General features: G+C 34.8%; 1 protein-coding gene across 5 annotated transcripts in view; it reads right to left on the bottom strand.

Annotated features, from left to right (window-relative positions):
- Nucleotides 1–13,951, bottom strand: part of DYNC2H1 (dynein cytoplasmic 2 heavy chain 1) — a 145,108-nt gene that overhangs the window by 121,024 nt on the left and 10,133 nt on the right. For all 5 annotated transcript variants that reach the window (XM_088159415.1, XM_088159414.1, XM_088159416.1 and 2 more), the window contains exons 13-26: nt 13,833–13,928; nt 13,170–13,322; nt 12,961–13,059; nt 10,701–10,840; nt 10,384–10,612; nt 9,801–9,928; nt 8,429–8,544; nt 7,032–7,159; nt 3,813–3,962; nt 2,842–3,047; nt 1,881–2,036; nt 1,675–1,789; nt 959–1,129; nt 395–777 (exon numbers count right to left, since the gene is read on the bottom strand). In XM_088159415.1, coding sequence (XP_088015541.1) covers nt 395–777; nt 959–1,129; nt 1,675–1,789; nt 1,881–2,036; nt 2,842–3,047; nt 3,813–3,962; nt 7,032–7,159; nt 8,429–8,544; nt 9,801–9,928; nt 10,384–10,612; nt 10,701–10,840; nt 12,961–13,059; nt 13,170–13,322; nt 13,833–13,928 — 2,270 coding nt within the window. The remainder of the gene's footprint in view (nt 1–394; nt 778–958; nt 1,130–1,674; nt 1,790–1,880; nt 2,037–2,841; nt 3,048–3,812; nt 3,963–7,031; nt 7,160–8,428; nt 8,545–9,800; nt 9,929–10,383; nt 10,613–10,700; nt 10,841–12,960; nt 13,060–13,169; nt 13,323–13,832; nt 13,929–13,951) is intronic.

Below are 13,951 nucleotides of genomic sequence, written 5' to 3'. Positions count from 1 at the left end.
TGACTTGTTTGGAACAAATAAACTATCTCTTTCTCCCAAAACTCTGTGTGTACTTTCTCAGTGAACAAAGAGATAGTCTTCAACATGATTCTTGAAAAAATAATTACATCACCTCTGCTTCTGCTGCTAAGACAAATCTCGTGTTTGTCTGCCTTGATCACAGTCTTTGATGCTTCACGTGATTCCTTCCTTCACATATGCCCCATTAAATGAAAACATTACCACTTTTATTCAGATATATGTTGCTATCAAACATGTTAATTTTATGAATTCCTGTCACTGACCATTTGCTCCATACATATGCCAATTGTTCAATGTATTTCCACCATGAAGAATGTTCTAGACTGTATGTCAAAGATACTACAAAAGGTAAGTCACATTCCATAACACTAACCTAAAGTTTTCATCAACCTTGTTAAAACGAGCTTGTTCTTTGGGTAGAGCTCCACGACCAAATATCGGTTCCAAATAGACCCACTTCCTTTGAATTTGGTTTAAATTCTGCAGGCACTCATCCAAGTCAGCTAGCTTTTTTTCCCAGACAGACACTTTATCTTCAAAACCTTTGTAATATGGAGAGTCCTTAAGAGACTGTAGAAGACAGCGATGATCTCCAACTTGATTGACTGTGTCCTTCCAGTCTTTAATAAGCCTGATAGTCTTGCCTTGGCTATCTTCATAATCTGTTAACATAAAGACAGCTCCAACTCCCCAGAGTTCAAGCTCACGTAATGCTTCTCTGATTGTGATTTCACCTTGAGCTCGACAATTCAAATCCTATTTAAAAGCGACAATAGATCTCATATAAAACTACAGAGCATGCAACAAACTCTCCATTCAAAAATACAATGCAAATTCTACTTCTATAGTATTAAAGATATATACACTTGGAATAACATATACCACATAAGATAAATCATAAAAAAACTATAGGTCCTGTATTTAAAATTATTCATACCTTAAGTTCCATTGCTTTTTCTATAATGGCATCTGTCACTTTTAATAGATCTCCAAATAACAAACCCTCAAGTGTAGTGCCTCGGGGAAGACCCAGAAGACGAAAAAGATCCAACCAATGGTCTGGAGAAAGATGTTCTCCTCTTACATATTTTAGGAGTGGAATTATCATCTACAGAAAAAATGCACATGTAAATCCATCTAGTCATTATGAAAATTGCGTCTCTTTGATTATGGAGTGACATGCTATTCAAACAAAAATAAAAATTAACTTCTTAAACTGAGGTACAATTTTTCCAGTTCCTGAATTTAAAGTTTGAGAGTATAGTTCTGAAGACAACTCATTGTAAATCTGTTTCTATGTAAGCTGTAATGACCATTCTGTTGACTGTAGAGAACTAAATGTTCCCAAAAGTAAGTGAAATGTCCAAAACACTATCAGAAGACATTTTGTTAAATACTAACTGGTTTTATTGTAAGAAATGAACAATGAGGTATAGAATGGAGTATATTACCCAGTAATACCAAAAGCTTTTTGTTTCATAGGCCTTTTTGAAATTCATAGAATCACAGAATTATTTGGGTTGAAAATCATTTTAGAGATCACCTAGTCCCAACCCCCCTGCTGTGGGCAGAGACACCTTCCACTAGTCCAGGCTGCTCAAAGCACCACCCAACAAAAGGCCTTGAACATTTCCAGGGTAATTAGCATCTTACTTTATATTTGTCCACTTCTTTTTGCAACTTTACTGTCATTACAGTATGTTCTTCCATCTTCCTCAGTCTGTCATGCCAATTAAACAAAAATTCTTCAAATAGGTATATCTTACTTCTGCACGAAAATCAAACATAAAAAGGTCATAACAACACAGTACTACAACCACATTTCTATGCCCATTAAAAATAAAGTAACAAAATGTTACCTAAAAGTAATCCAGTCTTCTTTGGCTTTTTCCTGAAAACCTTGATAAAATTCTTCATATAGTGCCCAGACTTCTGCACAACTCTGAATATCTTGACTTACAGCTTCTGACAATGATAAGTCGGGCTCTTCCAATTTAAAATGATGGCATTCTTCACTGCATAAAAAGATCATTGCGTTATTCCACTGTACTTTTATGGATTAAGAAATGGTACCATATAGAAATCATCATACTTTTTTAAGAAAAATCATTGGCTTTATTGAAGAATATTGCTGCCAACTGCAATTTCCTCATAATCTCCTTCTTGAATAGAAATAATAAAGAAATATGAGCAATAACTCTTTTACACAACAACCTTCTCCCATATTCTCAATTATTTTCCATAAACTTTATTTTTAGTTTATGAAAAAGGTGAATTAATTGGTGCCCTCAAAATCAAAGCTGGAAAGAAAATAATTTTGAATTTATTGTTTCTTCATGGTGGTAAAAAGAATATGCTAGTTTTATTTACCATAATTTACATGCCAAGGTAAGAAGTTAAACAGAAAACTTCATCCTCAAGATCTGCAATAATGAGCACAGACACTTATTGGGAGAGGTGAGCTCCTGTCCACTTAAGTCACATGAGGTCTTTTTTGGACTAATATCCCAAACCTTCCCTTAGTGAGAATTTCAAAAGTCAGAATTAAGTCTTTAGTGTACAAACTTCCTTTTGCAACACCTTAAGAGACTTCTCAATTTAGTTATCTAAAAAACATATTGAAAAACTTAGCTTAAGAAATTCATGTTAGGTAAAATCAACAAAAAGGACCATGAAAAGCTAATGAAAAACATGTAATACAAATTAAAATACTTACAATATCTGTTGTGATAAAAATTAGTGAACATTTTCTGAGATACTATTGCTGCAAAAGATCAATACATTAATGAATAAGATATACACGGAAATAAACATACATACATGAGTTTTTCTTTCATAGTTTTAAGTTCATCAAATTCTATTTTTTTTTCCTTTATCATCTGAGCACATTTCTCAAGTGCATCCTGACCACCTGTTTCAATGACATCATCACTTGGCTTTAGCTGATCCCAGCGAGCTTTAAATTTTTCCAGGTCTTGAAGATATATATTGATACGTGAAAGCACATTTCCTTTCATCATTTCCATCTGCAAAGCAATAAGCAAAATGACATTTCTCAATGAACTGCATCTACAACTATGATCAAAATCAAAGCATCAACTTCAAAACTTGATAACGACAACTTGATCAAAAACCAAACTCAAAAAACTTCTTGTATAATACCAAAATAAATAGTTCAACTTTATTCCCTTTGTTTTGTTTTTCTTTTAAAGGGGGCACTACTTTTTTTATTATGCTAGTACTTGAGACCTATTTATTCAGCCTATGCTACCTACTTAGGCTTGCTTGCCTCTAATAGCACATAGAAAAATTGCTATATTTGTATGCCAAATTGATATCTTGAGTAGAACTTCAAATGAGTTATGTAGTTTGCCTACAGACTGGAATTACAAGACTGTGCATAGGTCAGCAAAGTTATGTGAAAAGAAAATAAAAAGCTTCAATACTAAAAACATGATAAAGAAATAAAAATGCTATCTTAAACTGTTATCCTCTTCTCCTCTGTTAACCATTGCATTTATTAAGCCATTTCTGTCACCAGAAAGTTGTTTTGAGACAGAACTACAACAATACAACATTTATTTCAGCATCAGTTCAAGGGAAGCTTCCCCTAGTTACTGCTTAAGAGTCTAAGTATTCTTCCTTAGACGGCTCTCCCTCAACTCAATAATGCCTGTGCTATTATTGAACTGACAATATTGATGGATTTAACCTAAGAAAAAAGTACTGTTCCAGACATAAGCAAAATAATTTCTACATTTTCAGGTAAAATATTAAGCTTTCATTGCTACCTGTTCAGCAATCATAAGTTGGTGGCTTTCCATCATTAATTCAAATTTATCCCATGTAGCTCTTAGGTTACTGATACTGTCCAAACCTGCGCCAGCCACAGTTCGCAGAAGTTTGTTTTTATCTTCAGCCTCATGAAACAGGAGAAAAATCTAAAATCAGAAAGATCAAAAATAAGGATGCATGTAAAAATTCAGCAAATACTGTTTATCTAAAGCAAATACATATAAATCGCCAATTCTGTATGCACAGATAAAAAGCTTATATACAGCTGCTTTAATTCTGCTTACAGAATAATATTAAAACATCTGGAAAAACAGTATCTTAGGTATTTAGAGAAACTCTAAACCTTGATCCTAACATGAGATAAACAGAAGTGAATGTAAACTACGAAAGAGGTAAGTGCCAGCTTATATATTGCAGAGATCAACTCAATCAAATTGGAGAACAGCAGCAGAGCAACTGAATTTGATAACTCTGTGTGTATGTTTGCTGGCTTTGGCTGGGGTGTAGTTAACTCTTTTCTTAGTAGCTGGTATGGAGTTGTGTTTTGGACCTGTCATGACAATGATGTTGATAACACAGGGATGTTTTAGTCACTGCTGAGCAGGGTTTACACAGAGCCAAGGTTTTCTGCTCCTCACCCCAGCCCACCAGTGAGGAGGCTGGGGGTGCACAAGGGGTTGTGAGGGGACACAGCCAGACAGCAGGCCCAGCTGATCCAAGGGACATTCCAGACCTTATGGCACCAAGTTCAGCACATAAAGCTGGGGAAAGAAGGAAGGGGGGATCCAAAAATATGTTTGTCTTCCCAAGTCACCGTCATACATGATGGAGCCCTGCTCTCCTGGAGACGGCTGAACACCTGCCTGCCCATGGGAAGTGGTAAATTAATTACTTGTTTGCTTTGATTTTGTGCAGCTTTTGCTTTACCTCTTAAACTGTCTTTATCTCAACCCATGAGACACAGCCAGGCGAGATATTCCATGCCATATAATATTGCCTCCTTTCGTTTTCCTTTTCCTTTTCTTCCTTTCCTTTCCTTTCCTTTCCTTTCCTTTCCTTTCCTTTCCTTTCCTTTCCTTTCCTTTCCTTTCCTTTCCTTTCCTTTCCTTTCCTTTCCTTTCCTTTCCTTTCCTTTCCTTTCCTTTCCTTTCCTTTCCTTTCCTTTCCTTTCCTTTCCTTTCCTTTCCTTTCCTTTCCTTTCCCCTTTCCTTTCCTTCCCCCATTTGAGATCCTCTTCTCTATCCCATCTGCCTTACATCCACTGCCCCATAATTATGGGGTTTTCTCTACATCCTGTCTTATCTACCCTGAGCCTTGTATGGAGTTCTCTGACATGCAGGAAATCCCTCAAACACTAGACACCTATGCATCAATAACTGCACTGAGCTCTCAGTGGAGCCAAGAAATAAACCCAGGAGGATGAGCCACAAGCTGCCTACCGCAGGGAAACAAGGATTGCTCCGGGCTGCAGCTGACTGCTCTACTGGGACTTGATTCATTTCCTCATAAATACACTTTTCAGGCCATCCCAGATGTCCTGTGGTACTTGCATGGCCTCCAGCTGCAACTACAGAAAAGTAAAGGCCTCCCAGAACTTATCTGTTATGTTTGCCAGCCTACTGGAGATGTTGGAAATGCATCTCAGCAACTCTAGAACTGCACTTTTGGGCAACTGGACCAGACTTCTGCTGAGTATATCAGCAGCATTCACACTGCAGACACCTGCACATAAACACCTAAACTCAGATGCACTCATTCAGAACTGAATATTTCAAAGGATAAATACCATCCAGTTGAGAAGAGCCAATATGGGTTTTGTAGAATTCCACAACCATGTAGAACCAGAGCTCTTTAAAGGCATCAGTAAGGATATAGATGAAGAAACATTAAATGTAATATTCCAGTTCAGTTTCTAAAAAGTTTTTAACACCAACCTTCATCAAAGGCATTTAAGGAAAACTAGTAGCCCTGACATAAGAACAAAGGTCCTTGCACAGATAATTAATTGGGAAAAAAAACAATGTTATGAGGAAATGGCTAGTTCCTGCAATCAAAAAGATATCACCCATGGAGTTCTGCAAATACCTGTTCTGGACTGCTCAAAGTGTTTATAAAAGAATTGGAAAAGGAGACCAGCCCATGAAATGATAAAGTTTACTGATAATATTATGTTATTTCAGGCATTAAAATATTTCACCCATGAAGAACTGCAGAATGAATGCAGAAGAAATAATGACTGATGATACTGGTGACAAGCAAAATTCAAGTAGATAACCATGAAGTGACATAAATGAGAAAAAATAAATTTCACATGTACAAGTTGAGTCCTAAGATAAAAACTGCACTTCAGACTGGCATCTTGGGGTTATGGCAGCTAGTTTTACCAAAATGTGAGCTTAATCTAAGGAGTAGGAAATAAAACAAATGTCATGATTCACAAAGAACAAAAAGATAATAAGAGGTAATGTTACTATTTCATCATGTAAATCCATGGTTTATTCAGATCTTAAAAACTGAGAAATATCTGTTGGTCACACAGAAAAATGAAATAGAAAGAAAAGACTTATCAAAAGGCAACAAGGATGATCAAAGTTATGAGTGGGCTTATGCATAATAAAAGATTAGATTAACTTACACTTTTCAATCTACAACAGAGACTGCTGATACCAGACACAACAAAGTAGAACTGTCATGTGCCACAAAAAGGAAGAATAGGAATGGTCCATATCTCTCCCAGTACAAGACATAAATGGTATGAAGTTAACAGGTTCCAGTTGGAAAAAAAATAAAAAGAGGGGTCCTTCATGTAATGGATAATTGATCTACACTTCACCAGAATATATTCTGGATGTCAAATGTGTATTTGCTCTCAAGAGAAAACGAGGAAAGGCTGTGGAAAAGAAATCCACTGAGTGCTACCATATGCTCCTAAATATCACATAAAAAAACCAAGGTTCAGGTTGAAGTAAAGAGGTAGAAGTAAAGAAGTAAATTAGAAGTAAAAAGTATCAAATATGCTACCTTGATTTTATATTCTCCCCTAGGTAAATCACTCCATTGCTGGACACTAATTACTGTGCTACATGGACTACTGCCCTAACCTTATGTGACCTTTGCATGATCTTTATTAGTTATTATTAAATGTAAGTTTCCATACTAGAAAGTAATTTCAGTTTTATAGATGTTGTTCTGAATAGAATAAAATAGTATCTTACCCCTTCTTTTCGTTCATGTAGGTTTAAATATTTTAAATTGTCTTCTGCTATTTCCTCTACAGTCTGAGGCCTAATCACTAGTGTTTCCATGGCTTCAGTGAGAAATGTAGAAACATCACATAGGTGAGCTACATAAAGATGGAAAATAAAGTTATAGTGGAGAGAATATTTATAAATATCCAAGTCAGAAAAATGCACAAGGATAAAGCATTAGTCGTAAGTATGCAAAGTATTTGTTTAAAAATTGCAGACTCCAATCTTGTCTACTACCTGAACAAAAATTGCACGTTTGTGTTTACACGTATGTTTATGCTTACACATTTTCAAATGTGATCCACTGCGTTCAGTGTATGATTTAGACCATAAGTATCAGAGTCTCTTCTGAACATTAAGCATAAAAAACATGAGGCATTTATTTATATACTTTCAAAGGCTGTATAGGTCTTTTTATTTTAGGTAAACAGATAAAAATAGATGTTAAAATTGCTTTCGGGTTCTTTGGGTTTTTTTCTTTTTGTTTTGGTTTGAGTCTTTTAAAGAGGCTAACTAACTAAAGCCACCTTGCTTTACACACAAAAGACTCACAAACAAATGCCTGAATAAGCTATAATGTTGTATTTACCTACCAAGGTAAAACTCTTCTGATACTGAGAAAGGAGCTGTACAGCTCCAGGAAATGTTCCAGGAAAGATTCACCTTTCAGTTTACGGAAATAATTCACTTTCTTGCACAATCTCTGTTCTATGTTTCCTGTGACAATCATTAGATTTAAAGCACAAAGCACTGTTGTTCCTTATCATCTACACTTCATTCCATTTTGTTTTGCTGCTCTAGATATAGGTCGGCCACCTAAAACAGGGAAATGTTTTGCATTCTTCAACACAGTTCTAACAGTTTTGACAATCTAAGGTGACAAGCAGTTCTACGGAGTAAGTCTAGATTATTTTAGACTCTTCATGAAGTATTTCAGTTTGTAAAAGAAAAATGTAATAGCATTTTTATTACATTTTATGACACCTTCTCAAACACCTAGGATATTTTCCTCCCTCAAACATTCAATACATTTTCCTCTGAAGCAACAAAATTTTCCTTCAGAAAAAAGAAACAAGCAAAACAATGTTCATATGTAGCATTTTACACCTCTAACAGATGTGTCCCAAACAAGAGAACAGGTTAAGATACACAATGGACATCAAAGGGTGCTAGGTTAGGTCTGTAGTGAAAATGTAATATTGAGGAATACACAGCTATAACAGATTACTTTCTCTGCACTGTGATTTCTGTAGTTCACTGTGTTGAAAAGTAAAATATTTCTTTAAAAAAGTATTTACATTAACACGGATGTGCCCAAGTAAAACAGAAACAAAAACGAAGTACTGTTCAATGAAGTTATTTACCTTGAATAGATTTTCTCAAAGAAACAACTAGAATGTCGTACAACTTCTGGATGAAATCATCAATTACAGTTTTCACAGGGTTGCAATTAACAGTTAAACAATCTATTCGGACCGTGCTTTAAAAAAGAGATTAAAAGACAGCAAATATTCAGTAGATAGTATCATAGTACAACATGTTAGTATCTCTAGATCTATGTGCATCTATAGTTTACCCCGACTTTGAAGTTTAATGAAAAATTTCCCTTATAATTCAACAAATGAAAGTCATAGCTTATTGTGAAAATTTCTCATAGTACTGAAATATTTATAACAATTATGCATATATACTTCCAGTTTTATGAGGACTGAGGTCCAATAAAACCCTGACTGAGGCTCTGCTTCTCCAAATAGTTAGAAAATAGCTTGATTTTATATAACCAGTGCCATAAAATTCTGAAAGGCTATTACTATACTCAGAAGAAAAATACTTTCATTATTTGTATATTCATGTCTTTAATTCTCTAATTTCCATGACAGTTTACCAACCAGCCTTCAATAGTAATAAGAACAGAAGAAAAGCCATAGGGAGTCATTTCAAGGCCCCATATCTAATATATCAGGGATCATATGCAGATACCTAAAGAACACTAAGAAAAAGGTCTACCTTATTTGATCCCTTCCTGACCATCCTCCCTCAACACTATATTTTCAACTCATGGATTTCTTAGTAACATGTTGCTTCTGCCTATAAGGCACATCAGCCAGTTTCTCTTCTATTCACCTCAGTCTGTCCATTAACTCATGGAAATCTTTACTACTCAGACTATCACTAGCCAGCAAGTTCTACCAGTCCATTCTCCAGCATGAAATGTCACATCTCTTTTCTTGTTCTAAACATGATTCCTACCAGTTTTACTTTAGAACTCTAACTACACAGTACAATAAGTTCATGTGAATATATGTAAGAATAAAAGCCTACCCTAGCACATTTTAGACTGTAAGTTATAAGAGGTAATCAAATATTTCAATACAGGAATTACTTCATGACAAGCATTTGCTACATCTGTTCCTAACTGTCATATATATTTCACATGTACAGGACTTAGCTAAAAGATTTGTTAAAATATTATGTTTTGCAGTATTTCAGAATTAGCCCTGAATTCTGAGAAAGTTTCCCTCTATAGTTAAAGAAAATAATCAAAATTTTTCAGAGAAGGTGGCACAGATAGAAGAGTATCTAAAAATAAAAATTAAAATCTAAACATTTAAAAACTACATCAACATTTTTAAAACACTTGAAATTCTATCTATATCTTCATCTCTATTTTACTATTACCTTTAAAATATCTGATAGAATACATTACTGAAACAAAAGAATAGAACTACACTATACCTTGGAAGGCGTTCTGCTTCTTTTCCTCTCACTTTTAATGCCTTGAAGTTTTTTTCCCAGTCCTGTTTGCTAGAAAGATGAGTCTTCACCAAAGGTTCCATATCTACTTGGCCAATTACAACCCATTCCTTTCCAACATAATTTTTTATTCCATGGAAAATAAATATTTTACAGATTAAAATACTGTTTCTCAATAACATTAAAATACTTAATAATATTTTCAAGTTACATTCTCTCTAACCTTTGTGCTTCTTCAATTATCTATAGATTTTCTTAGTGCAAAAATCAGGAGGTAAAAAATGGTTTGACATGCTCACACATTGAAGGATATTCAAAACAGAAAAGAGTGAAAAGTCTATCATACAGAGCTTTCAAAGAGAACTACATGTATATTTCAAGTCAGCCATGTGCTTAAGTGATTGGCTTAACATGGACGGACTCGCTAAGCTTTTGCTTATATGCCCTGAAGAAAAGGACAACAATGCACAACCGCCATTGCTCAGCTACTTCTAGAATGTCCAAAACATAAAATGATACAGACCTAAGGGAAAAAAGGCATGAGCCAGTCCATTATTGAAAATACCTTGAATTGATTAGAAACATCTGTCAGCCTTCTGAATAAATCCTCTGCTTTACTGAAAGCAGTCAGAAATCCATTTGCATTTCTTTCAGTCATGACAGTGAATATAGACTCATCTTCTGCCTCACTTACTCCCCTAAACTGATTTGGAATAGAGATGAATCTCTTCATTTCTCTGTAATATCTAGCTCGTACTTCTTCAAAAGGAGGTCTGAATTGCAAGCGACCTTGCCTAAAAAGTGAAACAAATAATAGAAAAACTAATATTTTAATGCAATCTGCGCCCAAATATTTCCTTATAAGGCAATAAAAAAACTTACTTGAATGTTAGATCAATCATTATCTCTGGTAAATTCTCATTGAGTGCTTCTAAGCCCATTTGATACTGATGCTCCAGAGCTTTGTAAAGTTGATGATTCCAGTGTTGTCTCCAAGCTTTCATATCACTCGATCTGAAACCCTAAAATTTAACAATGTTTATTTTTCTTTTATTCCTCAAACCATAATTATAAGATGAAAACTGCACACGGTATAAGATCTGAAGACGATGATCTTAGTAAAATTCAGTAATCACACACCTGGAACAGACTGGGTTGTGGCAGCAAGCAGGTCAGAGTTTAAGGACCATCTGAACGTCATACTTAAGTCACACTGTTTAGTTTTAGATAGTCCTGTGTGGAGCAGGGAGCTGGACTTGATGGTCCTGGTGGGCCCTTTCTAACTCGAGATATGGTTTTTTGAATTTGTGACCAGTTATTGCATTTATTTCAAACTAATATAGGAATTTTTAAAAGTATCCAAATCAAACTGTCTCTGTGGCAGATCAACATGAGAACTTCACTGAGGTTCATCACCCACTGGTTTACCAGAACGTTCCTCAAGGCTACTCTAAAGTGCACAGAACTCTGCTGGAAATAACATTAAGACCTGGCTGAATAAGAGATTTAAACTTGTATCACATCTTCTATGTTCTTATAATATGTAAGCTACTTTTTAAATAATACTTACAAAAATTGTTGTGTGTTTCCATAGAACAATGGAAAGTTTTACCTCAAAGAATTCAGTTTTTCATTGGAATCTGCTACACTGCACTGTAAGAACATGTAAAGCCTTATCATACAGTCAAGTTCTGTAAATCACAGAATATTCTGAGCTGGAAGGGACTCACAAGGATCATCAAGTCCAACTCTTAAGTGAATTGTCCATATGGGGATCAAACCCATTACCTTGGCATTATTAGCACCCTGACCAACTGAGATAAATGGTCATTTGCATACCATGGAGGAATTTGCAGATGGACAGAGAAGCTAGAAAATAAATTAGAAACTCCTTTCAGCTTAAAAGGTTCTCTTGTTTAATTGGAGATTTTCAGACAGGGCTTTGGAGGCAGTGCAGAGTTGCTGCAGGAAGCTACACAGTTAAGGTCTGTCCTACAATTCAAAGCTGCCCATAGGAGCTCTTCCAATAGAAAGATTCTAGAGATTAAGAAAATTTGAAATTGTCTTAATTAAGCCTTAAAACAATTATAATAGGGTTTTTAAAGAAATATGTAATATATTGATGACAATAGCAGTAAGACTATACCATTTTATAATCCTTGGAATGTGAAAAAAAATATACATTTGGTTAAGTTTTATCACTTCTACTCAAAGATTTTTAAAGAGTGACTGAATATAGTTTCAGTAATTTTTCATCTAAAAACATTGTGTAACACCAAAATAATTTTCAAACAGATCCTAAAGGAAATCTAGATTCTTTTCATAAAATATAGTGACTTAAAGATAAAAATCTGCAAATTAAACTTCAAAATAAATTGAGCCAGATTATTTTTCCTATTATCTTGAGAAAATGAAAACAAAATTAGAAGTCTAATACTATAAAGACACTGCATTTATTTGACTGGCAAACACCAACAAAAGTAATCTGCATTTGCTTTATAAAGGATAATAACAACGTATCCGTTAAGGATATAGTCCCTTGATTGCTGAAGCCTATAGGAAATACCAAATTTACTTGAATTATAACTCAAAATAGCTAACTTTGATAATATGATATTTTTAATCAAAATCTTTATCATCTTACTCAATGATATTAAATGTCTTTTCCAACCCTAATGATTCTATGATTCTACTCTAAAAGTTGTCAGTTGATAAGTGAACAAACAAAAAATGTTTTTCCCGTTATTTCAGACAGAAGTGCATTTAAATTCCAAATTTTTTACATTTGTTTTATTCTGTGTGTGGATCACTCATTATCTGTACCAATTTCTTCATTTTATCTTGCATTAATGGCTCAAACACAACTGATCTACATTACCCAAGGTTTTCCCATCTCCTCATCTAACACCTGTCATTGACCAAAAGTTCTTCTCCCATTGCTAGTGTGACATAAAAAAATTATCTCCATCCTCCTCATCTGAGATTTTACCTCACATCTGCATTAACTAGGACACGTTTTCCTAAGACAACTAGTAACTCCTTAACCAAAATTAATTCAATCATGCTATGTTTGAGTCTTAAATCCTGATTGCTGTTGAAAAGTCAAATGTTCACAGTATGCAGTAGGAAAATCAAACCCTGCCTGTGACTCGAGGCTGGCAAAACCAGTTCTGAGCTCCTGAAGTCCCTCTTTCCAACGCTGCTGCTGCCTTAGTAGATCAATATTCATAAGCGATATGACCTGTTAAAAGAATTTTAAGGGATAATAAACATACTCATCATCACATAAATGAAAGAAAGGTTAAGTTACTCTATGACAGACATTACTTCAATTTCATCTGGAAAATATACCTTTTGAATGAAGTTTGTGTGCCACTTTCTTAATTTTCTGTTTTCAGTGGAAAGCCGTTCAGCAGCAGCTTGGAGCTTTTGGATGTAAGCCTCCAGTTCTCTGGGATTATCCCATGTTACTTGGGCTTTTCCTCCAGGACCAGATTTTGAATGCTTTAAAAACACACAAACTTTGTAATTTTTAATGACAAAAATAGTCTACCAGATAGCATACAGAAGTGATAATATAAGAAAGATGGTTTTACTCCTAGCAAAAAAATGGAGGATCTCCCTTTCCCTAGCTGCACTAGAGACAAAATAATCTGGCAAATCACAGACATGTAGGGGCATAGCATTATAGCTACATTAGTGCACTGGGGAAGGATTAATGCCAGACTCCTAACAGAGTCTGAAACAGGTCAACTGATGTTGAGACTGCTGCTCCACAAATATAAGCAGACATCTGAAGATGAGAGGACACCTTAAACACCTCTCTTGGTCTTTGCTCTGCACAGATCAAAACCAAAACTGTGACAATAATTGCTAATCGACTTCACCTGTTAATCAAGAAATAATTTTTAAAATTACAATACAATAAATGTAGAAAAAGCAGCACAGAATATGCACAGATACCACAGATACCAATTTGAAATTAAAAAGATAAAGAGAGAGGAATTCTTTCACCTTAATTATCTGTTCAAATGCCAGAGCAGATTGTAACATCATTGGCTTTTGACTCCCAATCATTTGTTGATCAATAGAATTATAGAAATGTGCCACCTGTAAAAAAAGGAGAGCTTAAA

Source organism: Sturnus vulgaris, chromosome 2 (assembly GCF_052056855.1).
Source record: "Sturnus vulgaris isolate bStuVul1 chromosome 2, bStuVul1.hap1, whole genome shotgun sequence".
Classification (NCBI taxonomy): Eukaryota; Metazoa; Chordata; class Aves; order Passeriformes; family Sturnidae; genus Sturnus; species Sturnus vulgaris.
This window is presented reverse-complemented; position numbering and strand designations above follow the sequence as displayed.